The sequence below is a fragment of the Mastigoproctus giganteus genome, chromosome 2, assembly GCF_048544385.1.
Source record: "Mastigoproctus giganteus isolate SK-2022 chromosome 2, ASM4854438v1, whole genome shotgun sequence".
In the NCBI taxonomy this organism is placed as follows: domain Eukaryota; kingdom Metazoa; phylum Arthropoda; class Arachnida; order Uropygi; family Thelyphonidae; genus Mastigoproctus; species Mastigoproctus giganteus.
The window spans coordinates 175,932,929-175,958,537 of record NC_143576.1 but is presented as its reverse complement, the minus strand read 5'-3'; the positions used below and the strand labels follow the sequence as shown (position 1 = coordinate 175,958,537).

The 25,609-nt window shown below is 36.0% G+C and overlaps 1 protein-coding gene across 4 annotated transcripts in view; it reads right to left on the bottom strand.

Annotated features, from left to right (window-relative positions):
* The window catches only part of LOC150089770 (presequence protease, mitochondrial), a 284,476-nt gene that overhangs the window by 153,709 nt on the left and 105,158 nt on the right, over positions 1–25,609 (bottom strand). For all 4 annotated transcript variants that reach the window (XM_090389648.1, XM_090389649.1, XM_090389650.1 and 1 more), the window contains exons 9-12: positions 21,134–21,222; positions 7,401–7,529; positions 5,591–5,704; positions 1,767–1,863 (exon numbers count right to left, since the gene is read on the bottom strand). In XM_090389648.1, coding sequence (XP_090245774.1) covers positions 1,767–1,863; positions 5,591–5,704; positions 7,401–7,529; positions 21,134–21,222 — 429 coding nt within the window. The remainder of the gene's footprint in view (positions 1–1,766; positions 1,864–5,590; positions 5,705–7,400; positions 7,530–21,133; positions 21,223–25,609) is intronic.

Below are 25,609 nucleotides of genomic sequence, written 5' to 3'. Positions count from 1 at the left end.
GAGGTGCAACTGATTCTTCGTCTTTGTCGTCATCATCGTCCTCTTGTTCTCTATGAAGAACATTTTCCACAATCTCTACCTCAGAAACAATTTGATAGCCCGGATCACCTTCATCATTTTCGAGCCACTGTTCCACATCATTCTCAGTTGCATTTTTGTTGCTGGCCCTCAGAAGAGTGTCCTGAAAATTAGACGCCTCAACTCCCGCAAAGTCCATTTCAGTTTCTACATCGCACAACAACTTCTTCCAAGCATCAGCCAAGGTAGAAATCGTATATGTTTCCATGCAGCTGTTAAGTTGAAGATAGCAGATCTGATGTTGTATGCATGTAAATTTCACAGTATCCTGATGCCTCTTGTATTTTCTTTTGCGTCTTCTGTTTCTTCCAAAACAATCATCACTTCTTCCAAAAACTTCTTCTTATACAGCCTCTTACATGCAACGATTATACCCTGATCCATCGGCTATATCAGTGAAGTAGTTTTAGGAGGCAGAAAAACACATTTAATTCTCCCATCCCTGCTAACTAATCTCTCAGCATTAGGGTCAGCAGGTGCATTATCTAGCAGAAAAACAGCCTTTATTTCATGAGAAGGAATTTTCAGCACATCTGTCTGATAGCATCACACATCAGGAATAAAATGGTTAAAGTATTAGTCACAGAAAATATCCATTGTAAACTAGGCATTTTTTGAGTGGGAATATATTTAAAGGATTTAATAAACCAGTAGTAACTGTTCCATTAAATCCTTTAAAGCACGAGGTTTTTTTGCCTTACCAACTACCATAGGCTTAAGCCGATGCAAGCCATCAGCATTTGCAAAAAATAAAACTGAAATTTGCTCCTTATTTAGCTTACGACCAGGGGTGCTTGTTTCATGCTTGTAAGCCTGGGTATTTTCAGGAACAGCACGATAAAAAATCCAGTCTTGTCAGTATTATAAAGCTGTGATAAAATGAGGCCCTCATTTTTAATGAGGTGTCATTTAGATATTTTCTGAAAGCCTCAACTTGTTCTTCATCTGCACCTAAAGATTCACCACAGGTTCTTTTATTAACAATGCCATAGTGCTTTTGAAAACGCCACAGCCATCCATCACTCCCTAAAATTTTAGGTCCAAGCTATTCGCAAATAAAAAAAAAAAAGAAAAGAAAAGAAAAAAAGGTTCTAAATTGTTCCTTTAGGAGAGAAAATCCATTAAATCGAGGGCCTACTGTATATAAGTATATTGTTGCATATCGAACAATCATGGCATCTCTTCAAGTGTCAACAACCAAATTTATTATTAAATAAATAATGGCCACGTGTTAATAAACACCTTGTGTGTGTAAAATAATCTGGGCTGAAATTGGCTTTTGAGCTTATGAATTTCTTATGGGAAAAAAATTGTCTGAATGCTTCTTACTTAACTAACAAGAATTCAACAAAGTCTAACTCACTTTCTATGAAGTATTTCTATGAAATACTTCATAGAAAGTATTTCCTGATATATTTTCACAATAAATTTTTTCGTTATTATTGATGTTCCATCAACATGCTCCAACATTAGGCTGGAGAGTTTCAAAAACCATGTATATTGAACATAGAAATACAGTTTGTTGAAAAAACTTAAAGATGATGCTGTAATGATAGGAAGGAAAGTGATGTAATAACTCAATTCAGTTATAGAAAGTATACCGAACAGAAATGTAACTTATAGATTTTCAAGGGTTTTAAATTTTGAAAATAAACTCTAAACAAGTACTTTGGTTATTCTATACTTACAGTAATGAGACTTAATCCAAAATTAGAAGTTTGATGTTTTATTGCTAACTCTATTCTATGAAGTACAGCATCAATTCTTTCTGGTAAGAAACCTTCCCTGCAAAAAAGAATGGTTATAAACAAAAAAAAAAAAAAAAAAAAATTAATAATAATAGCAATGGTTATTTAAGCAAAAAGAATCAAATCTCTAATAATGGTAAATCATGTATAGTACAGATAATGAAACTTCTGTTTTTATAAGAAAACACATTTTCCCACATGAAGCCTAAAATTACATTTTACCTAATTTTACATGGCAAAAAAGTATTGAACTTCTTTAGTGTAAAACTTCAAGTTAATTCAATAAGAAAATAGGTACTATTGCATTAATTACATGTGAATAATACTAATTAAACCATGTGAATTTTGTTATAAAGTGTATTTTACTGTAAAAAAATATTGTATTAAGTAAGTTAAACTCCCATACAACAGAACTATTTCATAAATGGCAACATTTCTGGATTCCACATTGAATTCAGTCATCAGGCCTAATCAGAAAAGATTTGGTGGTTGTTCCTAATTTTATGGAGTAGAAGAGTCTTATGTTTGTACTGAATCCAGAAACATTGTCAATTAAGTAATTAATGTAATACTTTTTACATAAAATTCACTCAATAACCACGTTATGTCCTCTCAAAATACATTAAGGTATACTATTGTTTTTCGAAAACAGGTACTGGTATTTATTTGTGATTCAAGCTTTATGGATAGAATGTAGATCAAATGCAAACATTCCAGCTAAAGAAACTGAGTGTTCATTCATTTATCTTATTCATAGTTGCAAAAGAGTAAGTGATATGTAACTAATAAAGGCATTCTCTGCAACTTACTCTACTCTCCTTAGATGGCCCTAATCACAGCAGCTTCAATTTTATTTAAATGTTCATGCAAAAGGTATAATCGATTCTTTTATAATAAAATTTTCTAGAGTTCTCATAATACTCATTATGGATGATTCCAGTGTTGTTTCACTCTTTACAATCTGCTCCAAATGGAAAACTTGTCAGAATAAATTGACAAGTTTTCCATTTGGAGTAAGAGACAAAGAAACTTTGGGTGGATGGTGAAGAGGAATATATGGTTATTTTTTCTTCAAATGTTTAGTTTGTGCTTTTTAACTGATTATATTAGATTTATGGAGCAGGGAAGTGTCTGTTGAAACTTAGACTTTTCCTCAAGCACAGGTGGATGACTTTTAGGCACACTCACATATGCATAAAGAGCCTACTGTCCACATATAACAACTTGACTCCCATTGGATGGAATTTCATGAAATTTTATATTTAGTTCTTTTAGAAAGGTTTTTTCCCCAGGCAACCCAAATTTCATTAAAATCAGAAATATATAGAATTCTTGCAATTATTATTTCTTTTCACATACATACATATCACATAGGTTGTTTGTTATTTGGTTTTTAGGAGCATTAGCAACTAAGGCCACATTGCTCTGGGATATGCAGTGGTCATTCCCTGACCTTTCCGCATCCTCCGTATTAGGTGGTCACAGGCTCGAACCCCAGTCTAATCAAGAAGCGCGTACTATGTATGCACTGCTGCTTCTGCCCACCCAGCTACGGAGGCGCCCACTATCACATAGGCTATCAATATATTATACATTGTAATGAATGTTTGTGACTGTGCACTCATTGGAGGAATGAATGGACAATGAGCAGAAAATAAATGTTCTTGGTTTCTGGTTGGTGAATATGAAACAGACTGATTTTTCAGGCACTTGTTTTTTGTTACTACTTTACTAAACATATAAATCATGAATTATTTTCTATTTTCATATTATACTAATCACAGCAAAATTGGAAAATATAACTATTGTTAAAATCCAGGAATTACAAAGGTACTGACAGCATACTAACTTGAAATACACATTGCATTTCAATATTTATTAAAATCCAGAAGGAAATATGTAAAGTACATATTTTTTTATGTGAATATTATGAAATATTATCTTGAGGTATATATAGTGAAAGTGAAAACAATTACATTTATATATTAACTAATTAATTAGTAATTAACTATTAACAAGTTAATTAATTATTCACTTTTCACTTCTATTAATCACAGAAAACAGAAATTGAATGAATTTAAAGGAAAAAATAATAATAATTGAATGCACCTGAAATATAACACATTATGAATATTGCCCAACTTGTTTATTCTCATTATGGAAGACAACCTACAATAAATATGTACATATTTATGTAGATTGCCTGCCATAATGGGAATAAACTCTTTGCAATATGCAAACATCACATCACATCATACTTCATCATCTATTTACATCATATCATACTTTTATACTGCCATTTTTTAATTATGCAAGGTTTTGAACACATCATTTGAATATATGTGGTATGGTCAAAGTCTCCTGGACTTGCACATCAAATGTAATTAAACCTAGCTACAGCAAACAGTGTGTGGACATGTTGTCATGGAATAATTTCTAAATTTTTGCTCCTCATCATTTCTGGATGCTTTTGCTGAACTGCCTCTTCAAACCAGTGCAACACCTGTACATATCTTTCCTTATTCATGGTAGCACCTTGAAGAATGAACATATAATGCAAAATATCTCAACAGTCAGTAAAACCTTGTAACATCATTTTCCCTTTTGATTTACCTTGTCAAATTTTTTTGATCATACCAAAAATAAGGCAATTTTTAAGTCAACAGTTCGTGCTTTGTTGCAGGACATAGAAAAAACAAAATCTCATCCCTGATGATGTCTAGGAACAACAGATTTTATCAGGTGTCATTAAGACAGTGGTGCAAACTGTGACCTACTCATTGTGTTGATCATTGGTAAGCACAGCACCACATGCTGAGCAATGAATATATGATCAAATCATCACTTACAATTCCATGACAGCATTTATGTTGTCATGGAACAACATGAATGCTGTCATGGAAAATACTTTTATTACTTGTCACAACACAATGGTTGCAATGAACAAGTTGTCTAACTGCTCTAAGTTTTTTGAGCACAAAAGCCCTCAGACGTGGTTATCTTCTGCTAAATTTTCCTCTTCCTTCTTTGAATCTATGATGTCTTTCAAAAACAGTAGTATCAGATGGTGGCTTTTCTCTCTCTCTCTCTCTCTCTCTGGAACATTTCTGATGTTTTTTTTTTCTGGAAAATTTCTGATGTTTCAGAAGATTTTTCTAACCACTAGTAAAATTTTACATTTGTGCAGTGTAAGAAAATTGATATTTTTCACTCAGAAATCATGATAAAACAAATGAACTTTAAATACACAGAGCAATGACAAGTACTGATTAATAAACTTCTATGTACATGTAGACTGAAACTTTCAACTGGCAACAAAAAACTGCAGTTTATTGCAGAGCTGTGTGGTCAGTTGCTGTTGTTGGGCTTCATGACACATGGGCTACTGAGGTTGTTATGTTGTTATTTGGCTTTTTAGGAGCATTAGCAACTAAGGCCATATTGCTCCGGGGATATGCGGTGGCCAATTCCCAACCTTTCCGCATCCTCTGTATTTGGTGGTCATGGGCTCGAACAACGGTCTAATCAAGAAATGTGTGCTACACACTGCTGCTCCTGCCCACCTGGCTACAGAGGCGCCACCTCCTGAGGCCAAACTGCTGTTGTTCAGGCTGGGAATTTCTTGGCTGTACTATATATTTCAACTATTAAAATTTTGTATACAAGGTTTCTAAAGATGAGGCTGTCATCAAATTTCCAATGCCAACCCTTAAATAGAAAAAAAAAAAAAAACCTCTTATAACAGAACAGTACAAATGACTTACCTTATGACTTTCTGAAAGGTATCTTCAATGAGATCTCTGACTTTCTGAATGTCATTTTCATGAATGCTATCCAATCCTACAGAAAAATAGCTCTGCTTTGTATGGCCTAAATATCTGCAGAGTTTAAAATATTCAATATTAAAATATAAATTATAATATAAGGTTTATTTCATCACGTGTTTAATAACTATAAATAAATGTATTTAAAAGCTTGTTTAATCACATATATCTTATTCATATATATAAAATGTTCTTGTTTATACTTCAGATATAATGACTAAGTCAGAGGAGTTTACAGTAAATCATGAATATAATCGTTAATTTAGTAGTCACAGGCTTAAACTGTGGTCCTCTCAAAGAATATGTGCTACAGCACTCTCGCTTCTGATCACTTGATCAGGAAAGAGGTCATAGTCATCCGACTGGTGACTGTGCCCTCTTCCTTTTCCTTCTGCTTGTTCACTGGCAGGTTTAACCAGCAAGCTTTTAAATAAATACAATGTCTATATTTTGGAGAGCAGAGGAATTTGCAACTAAATAGTTGTTTGTAAACACACAATTGCTGGTAAATTGCTTGTAAATCTATGCATTTCTTTGCAGACCCTTTGTATATGTTCTTGTTTATAAAGTAAACAAAGTCTGGTAACTTTGTTATAAAGTTCTGCCACTGTACATTAAAGGAAAACTCATCCAGGTAAATCGAAAAATGAAATCATTACTTTAGCTGCACATTTTACATGTATTTTAGCTTCTACTATTAAAAGAATGAAGGCTGAAATATAGCAAAAGGGATTGTTTTCAACATCCATAGAAGAAGTGACCATTAAGATGGGTCCACTAATGAGAAACAATGAATTTGCATTATCATCACTATAGTAACCTCTGAAAGCTGTAGTGTGGGTAAGCACTGTGGACTACCCAATATTAGGTTGCACTTGTTGCAACCAGACAATCTCATTATCTACAAGCATAAAAACAGTTCAAATTTATATCAGCTACAGAATATACTCTGCAAAAGATAACAAGACTGAATTCACTCAAGAGAAGTTTTGAAGTTTATATCAATAACATAAACACATATCAATCATATCTTTGTTTCATGAATTCCCAATTGTCACCAAAATTCATAAAACAAGAAAACTTTCCACAAAACTGTAAGAGATAGACATTTTACAGTTCTGTGAAAGGCTAGCAGTCGTGTAACAGTTCTTCAATCAAGAAAACCTAAGCATATAAAACAGATTAGAAGTCAAATAGTGGTAGTAAAACTACTAGCTGATCTTTATAACTTTTCTAATAACTGCTTCAATTTTGCCTCAAGCCAATATATTTGAGGTTTAAGACAAAATTATGGTGTGCCTACTAATTTATAGATGTTCTATCTTTTAGATGCTTGTTTTTGTGTTCTTTCATGATAATTAAGGTATTAGAGTGGATCCTGAAATATGAAGTGATTTGCTCTTCCTGAACACCTTAAGGATATTTCTTTTTTGGTCAGCTGTTTCTTTTGTTTTTAATTCAGGATAGCATTACATAATTCAAGCATTACATAAACCTTCTTTAGCCACATCATATATAAGCCTAAAAATTTTTTATAGTAAATTGTAAGCACCATCTACTCTTTCATACTAAAAATTAAAAAGTTTGAAAAGATGCGTTTTCTAAACTGAAGAAATAAGATATTTTATAATCAAAATGGTATTAAGCAGTCTAAATTTAACATGGACATTTTTTTTACAATAATAGGGCTATAAAATAAATTTAGTTTATAGTAGAAATTTATAAGATATACAAATAAGAATAAATTTACCCTGTAGAAGGGCTGAAATCAGCTCCTAATCCTGATTCCACTAAGGCTGCATAGAAAGGTGCATTTGGACCATCTACCAAAAGAGTTGATAGTATGTTGAGAACAAATGACTCATAAGTATCTGTGATCCTGCAAAAAGAGGAAGCATGTTACACAAATTTAGTATAATTTCATTATAAAAATAATTATATGATAGAAAAGCATAAGAATTAAAAGAAATTTCACTGCAAAAAATGATCTACACAGCCTGTGAGGGGTACATACAACCATCAGATAAAATTGCAAAGATCACTGAAGGGTCCGGTATGTATTAACAAATAAATTGAAAGGAAAATAAAAGTACGGCATACTTGCATTATACGGTGTATATCAATGCATCTGATGTCATTCTTGCAAATCTAGGTTTAGTGCATTGTGTTACTTATACATAGATTGAGAAAACACTTTTCTCTCTCTTGGCGCTGGATTATTCAAGTGAAAGAAATATAGTTTTTTTAAAATAATTTTTATTTTCAATTACTTAAAGAATGTTGTGTTAGTTTATGCCACCAATTCTGGACAGATTCAAGTGAAAAACGGTGTACATAATCTTGTATACAATAGATTATGAAAACTGTTTTAAGCATGAATCCTTTAGTTTTGGGTGTTTATCCTCCACTTGCCTCTGTTTTAAACAGTGGCAAGTGGGGGATAAACACCCTAACTAAGACTAACGATAGCCAGCTAGGCATGTCAATCACTACTACTCGCAACAATCAGTCGGAAGGGGGGTAAAAAAAAAGTAAAGTGCAGCCATTATCAACCCACTGCAGGGTGGAAGCCTCCTCAACAATTCATGCTGAGGGAAATGGACCATAATCTGCCACGCTGGTCCAGTGCGGGTTGGCAGATCGACCGTATTCAGCAGTCAAGGGCTTGAACCCCGGTCTACTCAAAGAGCATGTGCTACTGCACTCCCGCTCCTGCCCACTCGGCTACGGAGGAAGGGGGGTATCAGATTGTAAAGACTTACTTTTTTTTTTTTTTTTTTTTTTTAATTTTCATAATTTTACTTTTACTAGCATTAATACGTTTTTTTTTATTTGATAATTTTACATTACCAAGCATAATACAATGGTTTTCCTTCATGTGCTGTTATATTAAATCCAAACTGCGATTCACTGCAGAAGTGTTTTCTCAATCTATGTATACGTGACATGATACACTAAAGTGACTAAACCTAGATTTGCAGGAATGACGTCAGTTGCAGTGATATATCCTGTATAATGCAAGTATGCCAAAAGTACTATTAGGAGTGTGCTACACAATGGTAGATGTCTATGTATTTATGCAAATAAATGGAATGGATTAGTAGATATTAGTGTCATATTATCTGTGAACTTTAATCTTCCACGGATAGACTGTAAATTTTGGGTGGGTTACATTTACAGTAGCAGTACATTCCCAGATTGACTAAATGGTTGCTTTATACATTGTTAGAGGAAGTAATATTCTTGACCAAGGAAAAGTACAGCACCAAATATTAAGAATTTTTAAGTAAAGAAACCAATATATAAAAAGCATCTGCACATTTGGTATGATTGGAAGATGAGAAAATATCTTTCCATCTGGCGATCACAGTGTATTAATATGAGAAATATCCAAAGAAACAGTTACTTAAAATAGGAATAAACAAAGGTTGTTGTTATTTGGTTTTTAGGAGCATTAGCAACTAAGGCCATATTGCTCCGGGATATGCGGTGGTCATTCCCTGACCTTTCCACATCCTCCGTATTTGGTGGTGACGGGCTCGAACCCCGGTCTAATCAAGAAGCGTGTGCTACGCACTGCTGCTCCTTCCCACCTGGCTACGGAGGCGCCGCCAATAAACAAAGGAAGGGTGTTAAGTTTCCTATGTGGGTGGGGGGAGAGGTTCAGATTACAATGGCTTTAGGTATCACCGAGTTATATTTAGTGGGAAGCATTAGTAAACCCAATAAGTATAAATACCAAATAGGAAACTCTGTCTTCTTTTCCTTCTTTTATAGCATTAGAGTTAACGAGGGGAAATTCAATAAATTATCTACCTAAGGTATTTCCCATAGTTATATTTCAATTATTCATGATCCCACTGTGTTTTTAGGTTGTGCTGCTGCTGCTGTAACAGAAAAGAAGGAAGACACCTGTTTCAAATTATAGATTTGCTGAAATTGGAGCATCGTTCAGTCATCAAGTTTCTCACCAAAGAAGGAAATGGGCCAAAGGTCATTCATGAAAGGATGGTGGCTGTGTATGGCAACGGTGTACCTTCAAGAGTACCAGGTGAAATTCTGGTCAAAACAATTCAAGTGGGGTAGAGTCCATCGAAGATGATCCATGTTCAGGAAGGACTGTGATAGCAACTACTCCAGAAATGTACCAAGTTGTGGAAACCCTTGTGCTGAATGACACATGTTTAAGGTGTCCCAAATCTCTTGAGAATGTGACATATCTGAGGGAACAGTTACATTCATCCTCCATGAACATTTGGGGGATGACTAAGGTCAGTGTAAGGTGGATCCCCAGATTTCTGACCCCTGTGTGGAAGCAATTCAGAGTACGGTGTTGTGAGGAGAATTTAGGGCTTTATTGACAGATCCTGAACCTTTCATCTTCAGAACTGTTATGGGTGATGAAACATGGGTTCATCACTGGGATCCTGAGACCAAACAAGAATCAATGCAATGGAAGCACAAGGGTTCTCCCTCACCTAAAAAATTCCAGACACAACCTTCAGCTGGCAAGATTATGGCCACCATTTTTTGAGAAGCAGAGGGAATTTTGTGCATTCACTGCTTGGAACACAAGCAGACAGTCACTGGGGAGTCATATGCTTGCTACTGTACAACCCAAGAAAAGTCATAAAGGAAAAACACCGTGGAAAACTTTCCAGAGATGTGCTGTTTATTCACAACAACGTACCAGTGCACAGGTCACATACTGTTGCTTTACAGAAACTTACCCATTCACCTTACAGTCTGGATCTGGCCGCAGTGACTACTTCCTGTTTCAATACAAGAAAAATGTATGTGGATGTCACTTTGCTGATGATAATGAATTGAATTCTGCTGTTTCTGCATTCTTTAATGGACAGGACAAAGAATTTTATTTGTCTGGTATTTCTTCAATTGCCAACAAAATAGAACAAGTGCATGAAGTTCAGGGGAGTTACACTGAAAAACAAAAACAGATTTTTGCCTCCATCTCATTTCCTTTGTAGGTAGGTAGATAATTTATTGAACATCCCTTGTAGAGCCAAAGTAGACGACCAAGAATCTCAAATTTAGTCTGGTTTGATTCTATTTAGGTTTTTATGATACACTAGCTACTAACGTGATAATGCACTACACTTATGCTGATGAAGAACTTAATACTATAAAAGAAATGCTACATGTGAATATAAGTTATTAAGAAGCCCTGAGCACCCAGTAAAATTCAGCAAGTTTGGCATGCTAAGGCAGATGGAGAAAAATTTAGCAAAGTGAAAGGACAGCAGTACCAAATTCTTTACATACAGGGTATCCATAAAGTCCTTGTGCACTTTAAAACTGCAATAACTCTATGTTCCATATGAGATTAAAAAAAAAAAAAAAAAATCTGCAAAATGCACTGCAAAAGTAATTTATTCTGGGTTTCAGGGAATGTAATCATAAGGTTGTTAAGATTCAACATAACTTCTATCATTACCAATACAAAGTGTGGTACAATTTTGCAATTTCATAAACATGTTCTCCAGCTATGCTTCAGTTCTGGCATTAAATGCATTTGTGATCCTGATACAAAGATCATCTAAACAGCAAGGTTTTGAGGCATGAACAACACTTTTCACATGCTTCCATATATATAAAAAAAAGTCCAACGGTAACAAACTGGGTGAGCAAGCTGGCCAAGTTATTGGTCCACCTCTGCCGATCCATCAGTTTAGGAAGATTTCATTAAAAAATTGTCGAACATTCCTAGTGAAGTGGCAAGGTACTGCCATCTTGCTTAAAACCTGTATTGGCTACACATCTCGATTGTCTTAAGTTCGAGAATAAAACAAAATCCTCCAGCACATAAAGATAGCTATCACCATTAACCATTGTTTCTTCAAAAAAAGAAATTACCAATTTATGTTTCTCCTAGGGTACCAGACATTAACTTCAGGGGTTGGTTTGTTTGTTATTTGGTTTTTAGGAGCATTAGCAACTAAGGCCATATTGCTCAGGGGATATGCAGAGGTCATTTCCTGACCTTTCCGCATCCTCTGTATTTGGTGGTCACGGGCTCGAACCCCGGTCGAATCACGAAGCATGTGCTACGCACTGCTGCTCCTGCCCACCTGGCTACAGAGGTGCCCAACTTCAGGGGATTTGTTTTCATGTTCCCAGACTTCTTGCGGTTCTCTCTGTCACACAAACAGCAATTATGCTGATTAACTTTGTCACTAATACGAAATGTTGCCTGATCCCTAAATGTTAGATTGTCAAGAATAAGATACTGTTTTAAATGTTTCCATTAAACCCATGACAGAAAGCTAAGTAGGCTTTCTGTCCAGCAACACTTATTGCACTTGATTCTTGTAAAATCATTTGTAAACTGTTGTTTTAACAAAATAAAGTTCCAGAGATGTCTGTCTCAGTGATTTTTGTGGGCCCTGCTGAAAGCTTCCTCAACAATCTCCTTGTTTAATCCAGGGCTTCCAACTCTTGGCTTATTAATAAAGGAACCAGTCTTTTTAAACATCTTCATCCAGTTTGAAATTGGATTTCTGTGCAGTGCTTTCCTTGCATAACATGTCAACTTTTCTTCTGACTGCTGATATGGACTTAAGCTCTGCAAGACAGAGGACATTGATCACTTTCTCTTCTATTGAAGCCATCTCTTGTAAGGCAGATTACATGAAAAAATTACAAAACAAAATAATTATTAATGAAGTAATTATTTTTGCACATAAAAACTAGAATAAATTATCTTTCCTAATACAGATTTGTTTTTACATTTTACAGATTATTTTTAACTTGTGCAGAAACTAAGTAATTGCAGTTTTATAGAGCACAAGGAACCAACCATACTGGCCTGCTAGAGGATAACTTTGGCTACATTATTGACAACCCTAAACAGATAGCTAATGAGCTAAACAAATTATTTTTAATATTTTAATCATTATTTATATGTCAGCATGTTTTTTAATTCATCAGCAGGCATACCCTGAATAGTAACAAGTCTCAAATAAAATATAAGCATGAAAGTATTAGTTAGTTGCTTCCATTTACAGTTCATAAAATCAATAATGGAAAAAAATTTAAATATTTAATTTTGCACCCTTATTTCATGTATAAAGAGATATATATGCAGAAACTTTCATTAATTTTGTTGGAAAACAAACTGCACAAACTATTAGGAACTAAAAAGATTTTAGGGCTAAAAGCCTCAGACTATGGAAAATTCACTAAATGAACAAGTTAATGCATAGCATCATGTTAGTTTGTAGTAAATCACTGAAACAGGTGAAACGACATCGTTTTTTCTTATATCTCATATTGTGATTGCCTTCACAACAAGTTGCTTGATATTGCACTACCTCGATTAAGCAATGCTTTGCCAGTGGAGAAGACTAATGTTACTCATTCACGGTGGATAGCACCACACAGACGGCACTGTTTCAAGATGGCCTCTCATTGGTGGGCAGGTAGGTACTCTGGTGTTACAATAAGTGACAATCCAGTTATGAAGTATAACACTACAATACAAGAGATGCCAGGTGGTGGGCAACAGTACAGACTAAAAATGTTTTAGGGCTAAAAGCCTCGACTACAGAAAACATTGTGGACTTATATTTCATAACTGGGTTGTCACTTATTATAACACCAGAGTACCTACCTACCCACCCACCGATGAGGCCAAAAAGCCGTGAAACGATGCCGTCTGGGTGGTGATATCTGCTGAGAATAAGTAATACAGTTGATTCCGGTTAATTGGGACACATCGGAACAGATCACTTTGTCCCAATTAAGTGGCTGCCCCAATTAAACGAAATTTTAATGAGCTGAAAAGCACATTCTAACGGAGGCAAAAAGGTGTGAATAAAATAAAGGGAATGTGGTATTTAAAGAAAGCACACTGTATTTAAGTTATATTGGTATAAACATTTATTTAAAAATAACTAAAGCTAAAAGCAAACAAAATGTACGTAGGTACATATAATATAGTATATGTAAAACGAAGATACAGTACAGAATAATGTCCGTGTCAAGCAAAGGTTACACATTACTTAAGGGTTCTTACTTTGAAAAAAATTACGAAGTGTACCCTGACATGTTCTCTTTATGGACTGCAATTGAACAAAGTCGGCGCAGGTATCTAATGCTGATAAAGGATAGCCTTCATTGCCTTGCTGCATGAAATAACATCTCAATTCAGCGATACATTTCCTGGCATCCTGGTTAGTCACTCGCTTAGGTATATCATCGTCATCGTTTTCTTGGTCTTTTGGTGTCTCTGAGTGTTTTGCCGCAATTTGTTCAATAATCGTTTCCTCATAATCTTCATTTTCATTGCGGCATTGAAGTTTATCATCAATCGTTAAAAATTCTTCACAATTTTGGACCTGTTGCAGTTCCAAAGCCATTTCATTTTCTGTACAGCTTATCGTGTCTGAATCACAATTAGTTGTGAAACCACATTCAGCAAAACAATTCTGAATTGTTTTGCTGCTCATTCCTCGCCAGCTATCGGCGATAAATTGTACAGCTTTTAACATTGAAACTTTTGCACTAACCTCTATTTATTTCGAAGATGATGTCAGCAGATTTTCCTCAATTGCTTCAAGGATGTGATTAACCAGCTTCCCGCGATAATAGGTCTTCAAATTTTTTATAATTCCCACGTCCATAGGCTGTACCAGGGATGTGGTGTTAGGGGGTAAAAATTCCAGTTCAATATTTTTTTAAAACAGTTACATTAGAGTGTGTGGTGCAGTTGTCCAATATCAAGAGAATTTTTCTGGACTTCCATTGCAGTTCCGCGTCCCAGTTCATTAGACATTGCGTAAAAATATGTGGTTATCCACACCTTCTTATTGGCATAATACGAAACTGGCAAACTGCCTATTGAAACAACGAGGTTTGGCACTTTTACCAATAACCAAAAAGTTTGAGTTTATCATTTCCTGACATGTTTGAGCAGCACAACACTGTTACACAATCCATTGCTTTCTTTGAATCGGACAGTGTTATGTGTTGATAGCTGAGGGAGCCATCCGGCATAGCACGATAATACAGACCTGTTTCATTGGCGTTGTAAATGTCATCCTCACTAAATTGTTTAAGCAACTTTGGCAGTTTTTCAGATTTCCATTGCTCAGCACTGTCCTTCTCGCCATGTGCTTTTTTGTAACTAATGTCATGTCTACACTTCTATCGAGACAACCAACCATCCGTCGCTTTGAAATTTACGTGACCTAGCTTTTTGGCCAACTCTTCTGACTTGGATTTTAGCATAGGGCCGCTTACACGCTCTCCTCGTTTAGATACAGTGGAAAACCATTGATTCAAAGCAACTTTGATGTCTGGATCTTTGTCTTCCCTCTTTTGCTTATGAGATGTTTTCTTTAAATCCACGCGCAATGCCCACTCCTCTCTAAGTTTTTCTTGTTGCTGTAGCAGTCGTGAAATTGTAGATTTTGGCACGTTTATTATTTTCGTTAGCTGACGATGACTGATGTTAGGCGGCTGACTTTTTATCTTGTCAAGAATAGCGATTTTTTCTGAAAGTGACAAATCTTTATGTGGCATTTTGACAGGGGTTTTAAATGTACTGAAAAAAGGGGGAGGAGGGAAACCAAAATCTGTTTGGTACAGCTTTTAATCTATTCTAACCCACAAGATGTATACATATGTACCTAGTGTGATCGTAAACAACTGCAAGCAAAATTTCTTCAAAATCCGATTACCACGACACAGAACAAACGTAAAACAACCACTGTACAGCACGACTTCGCAATAACTGATTTGGCTGCTGCCCGCACGATCTCTTTGTTACGAACCATCTAAATTAGTTTATTGTTCAATAAACTATATTTAGATGTTTGTGCGCACCATCTAAATATAGTTTATTGTTCAATCAAGACCTGCATTGCCCCAATTAAGCGGCGAGTTGGCCCAAATAAGCAGAACAAATTCAGGCTAAATATTTGTTTTGTTTCTGTTCTTCATAATTCGCCCCAAATAAGCGGCTGCCCTGATTAACCGGTGCCCCGATTAACCAGAATGCACCGTATTAGTCTTTGCCACTGGTGAAGCATTGCTTATTTGAGGTAGTGCAATTTCAAGGCAACTTATTGTGAAGGCATTCACAATATGAGATACAAGAAAAACGATGCCATTTCACCTACTTCGGTGATTTACTGCGAACTAACATGAGACTATCCACTAACTTGTTCGTTTAGTGAATTTTCCGTAGTCTGAGGCTTTTAGTCCTAAAACCTTTTCAGTCTATACGGTTACACACTAGCATCTCTCATAGTGTTCAGTTATACTTCATAACTGGGTTGTCACTTATTGTAACATCAGGGCACCTACCTGCCCACTGATGAGAGACCTAAAAGCCTTGAAACGGTGTTGTCTGGGTGGTGCTATCCACTGAGAATAAGTAACATTAATCTTCTAATTAGTTATTGAGGAGTGCAATATCAGGGTAACTCATTGTGAAGGCATTCACAATATGAGATAAGAAAAACAATGCCATTTCACCTATTTCGGTGATTTACTACAAACTACCATGATATTATTAGGGACTTAAAAAATTAATTTATTAGTATAGCAATGGAAGAAAGCAAGCATATACAGAATCAGCAAAAAAAAAAAAAAAAAAAAGGACCAGTACTTCTCAAATCACACAGCCATCCCTTCTAACAGTTCATTTAGTTCTTCCTCGAATTTATTAAAACCACCAGCCTCTAAAACACCAAATGGGAGTTTGTTCCAACAATCAACCACCTGCTGCCTGAAAGCCAATTTCTGCACATGCATCCTTCTGAATTTGAATTCGTGCCCTCTCAAGTGTTTAGCTTGAGCAAGAGAAAGAATTCCATCAGCATTGAGCTCACTCATTCGATTCAAAGTCTTAAGTAGCTCAGTCAAATTTTCTTACAGTTGCCTAGTCTCCAGGCAATGCAGTTTGCAGAACTGAAGTCTTTCCAAGTAAGAACACCCCTTTGTTTCTCTCACTGATCTTGTTGCTTCTCTGCACAAGGTTACAAAAAATCCAGGATGGAACTATTTCTCAGACAGTTTTAAATTCTATTCAGTGGGCAATACAGATGATGTTACCAACAGCAAATTATAATTGGGAAGCATTCAAGGAATTAATCTTGGAAGCAACTAGGCTTTTCATATCAACTAAGAAATACTGTTCAAGATTTAGGCCTAAATGGATGTCAGATGAACTAATGTGACTCATGGCAGAGAATAAAAATGCATGGGATGTATATAAATTATCAGGGTGACACAGAAGCTTATGGTCAAGGAGGTTAGGCAAAGGAAGGCAGATTATGAGAAATCTTTGGCAAAGGACGCAAAGACTTCTTTACATACGTAAACTCTAGAAGCAAGGGATGAATCAGATTGGTCCACTTGATATTGATGGTCCGACTGTTGATGACCCTGCTCAGGTAGCTGACAAACTGAATGAGCATTCTGTGTCTACATTCACACATGAGGAATTCTATAGGGAAGTTGAGGCCAGAAGTTTATCAAACTTTAATAGAGAGCTAAATAATTTTGTAATAACTGAGAGTAAGTGGAGGAGAAATTGTTGAAGTTAAACATGAGAAAGGCACCTGAGGTGGATGGTATCTATCTAGTTATATTAAAGGAGGCAGCAAGGAGGTAAGCAAACCCTTAGCCATAATTATGAGAGCATCCTTGGATTCAAGGGAGGTCCCCATGGACTGGAGATGTGCAAATGTATCCCCAATTCACAAAGGGGAAAAAGAGAGTGACCAAGTAATTACACACCTGTTAGTTTAACTTCTGCTCCGCAAAAAATAATGGAGTCATTTGTTAAAGAAGCATTACAGGGTCATCCAGACAAGATTGCATAGTTCAGAAACAGCATGGGTTTGTTAAGGGGAAGTCTTGTCTGACCAATATGATTGGATACTATGTAGTCACAAAGGAACTGGATGAAAAAAATAATTTTGATATCTATATCTTGGATTTCAGAAAAGCCTTTGATACTGTTGCACATGGAAGACGGCTGTACAAATTGGAGCAGTATGGCATTAAGGGTAAGTTGCTGCTATGGATAAAGGAACGGTTGATGGGCAACATACTGTTTGTTGGTTATGCAAAAGCAGCTGCTCATGTTAGTTGATATTTCCCTTTTTTATTTTTCTACATAATTTACTATTTTCACAGTTTATATATATAAATAGAGAGAGAGAGAGATAATAGTTCATTTAGGGAAGAACTCCTTTAGGGGGGGATAAATGCACACAAAGAGTGCTTGACACCATATTCTATGATTGCCGTCAAAAACACTTAGCACTCTTCAGTTCTTTTATCATTGGGATAAATGATGTACAGACCCAGTTTTTCACTACTGACGTAAAATTAAATAAAGATGGGAGCTAACCAATACAAAAAAGTGTTATTTTTAATAATAAATTAAATCACAATTAATAAAATATAACAGCAGAAGTTCAAAGAGGTTTAGCTAAAAAAAAGACCATTTGAGATCCATGCTTTTTTAGTGCATGATCCCACTAGATTTTACCAGATCCTCTTTTGTTTCTGATATTCAATAATAGCGATGAAGAAAATAGAAGTTTGATATCAAAGTCCACCAATGAGACAAAGATGGGGGCAGGGGAGAGGACATAGAACAACAATAATAATCAGGGTATGTTGTTCTAGCAGAGCCTAGTTAAATTCTTCCAAAAATGGCATGAAATACCAACATATATTTTGCAAAGGTGGACTATAGTTTTTATTGCCTGACATGTATACCTGACATGTTCTGAGTATACCTCAAAACAATCTTCTAGATTGCAAAAATCAATAAAGTTACAATGAAAAGAAGTAAAATACAGGCGGGCCTCGATTAACACGATTAATTCGTCCCACGAGCGCATCGCGCAAAACGGGAACACGTTAATCGAATATCATAACCAATAGGAAAAATTATAATTGGTCCTTGACCTTCTGGAATGTCCATAAAGAATTTTAAAAACACCTTTTAAATAACTTTTTAACTGTATATAATGTAAAAGATAATGGAAATAATTATGGAATTAAATGTTTATTGCATAAAATAGCAGTTCTTAAACTGTGCGCCGCGGAATATTTTAAATTTTCGAGGGAAAAACAGTGATACTCGACATCTGTTGGACACCGCGCGAACTACTAGCTCGAGGTAGTTCACAGTTTCAGCATTTCTTATTAAGTTGTTTGGACCTAACTACTAAACGAAACTGTTAGGTTATTTATTTTGGTCTGGTTGCACCTTGAAAAAATTACTGAGACATTAAAGGCGCCATGAACCGAGAAACTTTGGGAACCTCTGACATAAAATACACAATGAAGAAATTATTGAAGAAATAAGAAGAACCTCAAACAAACCTTTTGTTTGAGGTTCTATGCGATACGAAAGATTTCGTCTAATTATTTTACAGTTATCTCCTTCGCGGTAACATTTTCATCTGGCTCATTTAAAAATTTGAATTTTTAAATGCAAGTCTGTGTTGACTTTATTAGCAGGAGACAAACACGTCTTCTTCCGATGGCTGATGGAACACACCGAGGTGGGCAGCAGGCAAACGTTTGTTTATTGACCGTACGACTTGCAGTAAGCTTAACGTGCAATTCAAATCTTTTTAAACTATTGCATAAAAAAAAAAAAAAGATCGCGTTAACTGGAAATTTGCATCATGTAAAGTGAAAAGTGGTATCATTTTTCAAATAGCATTAACTGAATATCGCGTTAATCGAACTCACGTTATGCAAGGCCTAGCTGTATAGACAAACTTTAAAAGTTCCTTTCTTCTCTCTCTCTCTCTCTCTCTCTTTTTTTTTTTTTTAAATTCTTTTTTAAATTTAAGCTAGTCAAGTTTTATAGATTTTTCCTGCATAGGGATGCTAAATAGTCAGTCTTTAAGAAGATGTCTCAGCACAAGAAAACATTTTGTGTAATAGTACTTACACTTCACAAAACTGGTCACCAGTGTTCAATGAGAATTTAATAAGCTAAAAAAAAAAAAAAAGCAACAAGTCAACAGGGTGCTGAGACACATTGGTTATGTGTGCAAGGGAAAAAGAAAAGATACTAGTGATTCTACTAAACTTTAATATACGTGCAGCAACAACTGATCATCTTTGAAAAAAAAAAAAAAAAAAAAAAAAAAAAACCCTTTTACTGCCATTCCTGACTGAATATGCACCAAACAATTGTGTGGAGAGTTGTGAAGTTTTGCCCTTTCTTCTTATAAACTAAAACTATTGCAAAACATCATCAACAAAACACAACACTGAAATTGATGCAACATCAATTTTGCTATCAGATAATGGACTATCTGCTGATGGTGACAGTTGTTGTTGTTGTTATTTGGATTTTAGGAGCATTAGCAACTAAGGCCATATTGCTCCGGGATATGCGGTGGTCATTCCCTGACCTTCCCGCATCCCCCGTATTTGGTGGTGACGGGCTCGAACCCCGGTCTAATCAAGAAGCGTGTGCTGTGCACTGCTGCTCCTTCCCACCTGGCTACGGAGGCGCCGATTGTGACAGCTCTCTAGCTAAAATTTATTTCAGTGATATGATGAGACAACATTTTATCGCTCTGAAAAGGCTAATAGACCCAATATTTAAATACTGGGAAGTGAAAATCTACATATATTGACCACATTATGGATGGCCTAAAGTAAATATGTTTTGTAGGATCAGTGCTAGCAAAGAGTGTGAACATTCTTCTTTGCTGAAATGACAGTCACCAATTTTATTTACTTCAACATACTACAGCTGCAGCCGATATTCTATTGTAACAGAACTGTTTCAATGATATGGTGTGCCATTGCATTTCCACAATGTGGTCAATATATTTCCAAATGAGTAATTCTCTGACAGCTGGGGCAGCAGACACTGATTTCTTGACCAGCTCATTCACTCAATCTCATTCTCCTTGAGATTGTTCTTTAGGTATATGTGAAAAATAAAATTTATATTCCCTCACTCAGCAACTGTGGACATTTTAAAATAAAAGATGTGCAAGAGCTTTGTAACATATTATGGGTTACTGTAACTAAATGTTTATTGCATAAAATAGCAGTTCTTAAACTGTGCGCCATGGAATATGTTATATAATCCATGGCAAGAAATCATATACCACTTTAATGTCTGTATGGCTATGAATGGAGCACACAATGAACTTTATTAACCTGGGAAAAACTTTGAGTCTATCCATCTAAATGCAACTTGCTCTTTAGCCTAACTTTATTAGTTAAATTATAATAACTGTAATTTAACTAATAAATTACAATAACTTCTGAAATCAGGAAGCTCATTTTGAATTACTCTGTATATTATCACATACAATACTTACTTGTATGTGTAATATACAGAGATTATTGATAATAATTATTGATTATTGGTAATAATATTACTTCAAATTTACATTATTGTTTAAAAAACATACATTCCATGAATTTATCCCAATTGCACACAGTAAGCAAACTTACTTATTCAATAAATAGCAAACACCAACTGTTGTCTGTTTTTCTGGATTTGCAGCCATTGGATCAGGCTGGCAGTAAATTCTCTCCTCTCTCTAAAAGAAGGAAAAAAAAAAAAGAAGAGAAATCATTACAATAATTAAATATTTGCAATGTCAATTGGTCGAGTATTTATTGGGGATAAGTTCAAGAGCATGTCACTCAACAGTATTTGGCTATATAATGCATAAAATAACACACACACACACACACACACACACACACACACACACACACACACACACACACACACACACACACACACACACACACACACAATTTTGACTGTGTAACCCACTGGTCAATGCTGTATAGCAAAAGGAGAACAAAATCATTGGATTTGGCATAAGGTACATTTAAACAAGTGGCAGAAGGCAGTTTCATTATGAAAATAGTGATATCTCAAAAGCAGTGGAGCATTCGTTAGTGAGGTGTATAACATGATTTTTTTCTAAGAATGTTTATTTTGGAACATTACCTTGCCTTCGTAGCTGATAGTCAGGAGTGGCAATGCAGTAGCACATGCTCTTTGAGAATACAGGTGGTGCCTCGCAATTCGACGTACCGCTATTCGACAGTCGGATTTTGCGAGCCAGCGAAAACACTACATGATATTGCACAATAGAATTCTTTGCTGGACTACGTAACTGCGTTTAACGTTACTAAATAGCACTAAATAGTGACGGCTGCTTCATACATTTTAACCAATGGTATTAAAGAGCGAGAGTAACATTTAACCAATGATAGATAAAGCGGGAACAGATCCCTCAATCGTTCAGCTACATTAGCCGCCCTCAAAGATAGCTACAGGTATGCTGTCAGTGCTTCCTCAGTTATGAGACAACATTATCTCGTTAATAATCGTAGTCTGAGTTCACGTTTGCTCTAGTTGTTTGTGCTAATTTATAATTCTGCATTTCTCATAAAGTAAAAAATTTTGCGCTTTGGCAGTTATTTTTTGAGTGAAATTTGATAATGGGTCCAAAGAGAAGTGAACAGCGGAATAATTCAGGAAAGAAACACACTTGGTTGAGCATAGAAAAGAAGAAAGAAATTATAGAAAAAGTGCAGAAAGGTAGAACAATTACAAATGTAGCTCAAGAGTATGGTGTCCCTAGGTCAACCGTGGCAACTTTTTGGCAACAAAGAGACAAGATTATAGGTGCTAGGGTGTTCGCTGGGGCAATGAAAATTTCTGACAGAAACAGATCTTTAATCAATGAAGAAATGGAAAAGCTGCTTCTTACCTGGATTAGAGAAAGACAGATGAAAGGAGATCCAGTAACTCAGGCAATGATCTGTGAGAAGGCTAGGTTAATTTTTGAAGAATTGCAGAAGAAAATTCCAGGACATATCTCAGATCAAACTGATGAATTCAAGGCAAGTCGTGGGTGGTTTCACAGATTCAAAGGTAGAACAGGTATCCATAGTGCTCTCAGACATGGGGAAGCAGCTAGTGCAGATAAAAAGGCTGCAAAGAGTTTGTGAAAAAATTTGAAGATTTAATCATGAAGGAAGGCTACTTGCCGCAGCAAATTTTTAACAGGGATGAAACTGGGTTATTTTGGAAGCGCTTACCAAATCGAACATACATCACGCAAGAAGTGATGCTCCCAGGACATAAGCCTATGAAAGATAGGCTTACCTTGTTATTGGCAGAAAATGCAAGCGGAGACTTTAAAGTAAAGCCACTTCTCGTTTACCACTCTAAAAATCCTCGCTGCTTTTGGAAGAAAATCATCAAGTCCAAACTGCCAGTGATGTGGAGATCCAATGCAAAAGCCTGGGTAGACCAGAAAGTCTTCAAAGATTGGATTTTTGAGGAGTTTGCCCCGGGCGTAAAAAAATTCCTCATTGACAACAATTTACCTTTGAAAGCACTGCTGATTCTTGACAATGATAGTGCCCACCCCCAAGACTTGGCAAACATTCTTGAAATTGACTTTGATTTCATCAACGTCCAGTTTTTGCCTCCAAACACCACATCACTGATCCAACCCATGGATCAAGAAGTAATTGGCCTGTTTTAAAAAAACTTTACACCAAGGCTTTGTTTTCACAGCTTTTTGACGTGACTTATTCTTCTGATAAGACACTGAAGGAGTTCTGGAAGACTGAGTTCAATATTCTTCACGCCATTTCCTTTATTAAAACTGCCTGGGAGGGAGTGACACAGAGGACCCTTCGTGCATCATGGAAGAAACTCTTTCCTTCCTTTTTTCGGGATGACAACAATGCAGTCCAAGCCACTGAAGAATCAGAAGCAACTGCGGCCATGCGAGAAATCATTTCGACGGCGGAGAACCTCGACATAGGAGAAGTTGATGAGGCTGATGTGGAAGAGTTTGTGGAGGATCACGATGATGAACCAACTGTGGAAAAACTCAAAACACTCAGCAAACAGGAAGCAAAAGAGAGAGAAAAGGAAATTTCACTTAAAGAAGAAGAAGACAGGGAAAAAGGGCCGATGCCAACAGCTGCCATTAAAGAAATTTTATTCCATTGGGAGAGGGTGCAGTCTGCTTGTTTAAAATGGTACCCCAACACTGCTGTTGTAACTAGAATGACAGACTTGTTTAACAACACTACTATGCATCACTTCAAGGCTATCTTGAAAAAGAGGGAGAGACAGTCCACCCTTGATCAATTCCTCATCCCCATTCAAGCCAAGAGGAGAAGAGAAAGGGTAGAACAAGATAAATAAAACATCCTTCCAACATCTAAGGCTCAATGAAATGTATGTACTCATTATGTATTTTGTAATTTCGTTTGTTATATGGTAGAATATAGTAAAGTCAATAATACTGTGTATTTCTCTCCGACAACGAATTAATCAATTTTCCATAAACTTATATGGAAAATATTGACCAGCAATTCGACTCTAATTCGGCGACGGATTATAGTCGAATTGCGAGGCACCACTGTACCAGGGTTCAAGCCCCTGACAGCTAAATATGGTTGATCTGCCGACCAGCACTAGACCAGCATGGTAGGTTATGGGCCATTTCCCTCAATATGAATCATTGAGGAGGCTTCCATCCCACAGTGGATTGATAATGGCTGCAGTTTATCTTACCTTTTACCTTGCATCCAAATTATTTTTGTAATGCTAAGAGATATTCAGCGATAAATGTCCAAGCAGGCTTGTACCAAATAAGACAAACAAAATAATGAAACTGTATTCATGGCATTCACGAAAATATTTTTTGTACAGTTGCATCAAACACACTAAAAAAGAGTGAATGGCCATATACACAAACAAAGTGGGCATTTCTAGCACATTCTTAACAGTTTAATTAAATTTGTTTTTTTGACGTTAAACTTGTACAGTAACTACCCACATGGAACTGTGTCAAATGTTTACTAAAATTTAAGTACATAATAGCAGAATTGTTCCTTACATTCATCTCTTGTGTAACCATGTCATAGTAGTTTATCAGGTTGGTGAAACAATATTCTCTCTTAAAGCTATGTTGCAATCCCAAGGTGATATCCCACAGTGCTGTTATTTGTTTTTTTTTTTAGGAGCATTAGCAACTAAGGCCACATTGCTTTGGGGATAAGCGGTAGTCATTCCCTGACCTTTCCGCATCCTCTGTATTTGGTGGTCACGGGTTCAAACCCCGGTCTAATCAAGAAGCGTGTGCTATGCACTGCTGCTCCTGCCCACCTGGCTACGGAGGTGGCACTCCCACAGTGCTCATGTATATTAGCATGGTATCTCCTATCCCAAAAAGGAGTTTCAATTGTAAAATTGTTATAAAATATCTATTCAGTTCATCAGCAACATATGCTGTATTATTTAAGATTGTGTTGTTTCCAATAAGCAAAGGTCCAATCTGATTTACTTTTACCTCTTCACATTTACATGTTGTTGTTGTTGTTGTTGTTGTTGTTTTTTGGTGCAAGGGCTGCTTAGGCCATATTGCACCTATCACTGTTATAAATGGTACATATGCATGGTGGTTGTGATGGCATTACTTAAAAACGATCATATAATTCGATAATTTTTGTGAAGTGAAAGAACTCCAGTAGATTAGCGTCGTTACCTATGATATGGCAGAGTGTCAAAGGTTCTTTAAGGTTTGGTAGAAAGCTAAAAGAGACTTGGCGGGCAGTGGTGTATAAAGTACACTCAATAAGAATATGCTTTATTGTGAGTGGACAATTGCACTGTGTGCATTGTGGAGGATCATTACCTGTGAGGAGATAAAGGTGGGTAAGGTGACTATGGCCAATTCGCGCTCTAGTTAAAATTACTTCCTCCCTCCTGTTCATACGGAAACTGGAGGTCCACGATTGCGGTTCAGGTTTTATTTGGCGGAGTTTATTGTGTGTTTGGGCTTGCCATTGAATTCTCCATTGTTCTTTACACATTCTTTGAATGTTACTTTTGTAGTCAAGATATGGGACGTAATGCTGTGATAATTCTCTGTCGGATGG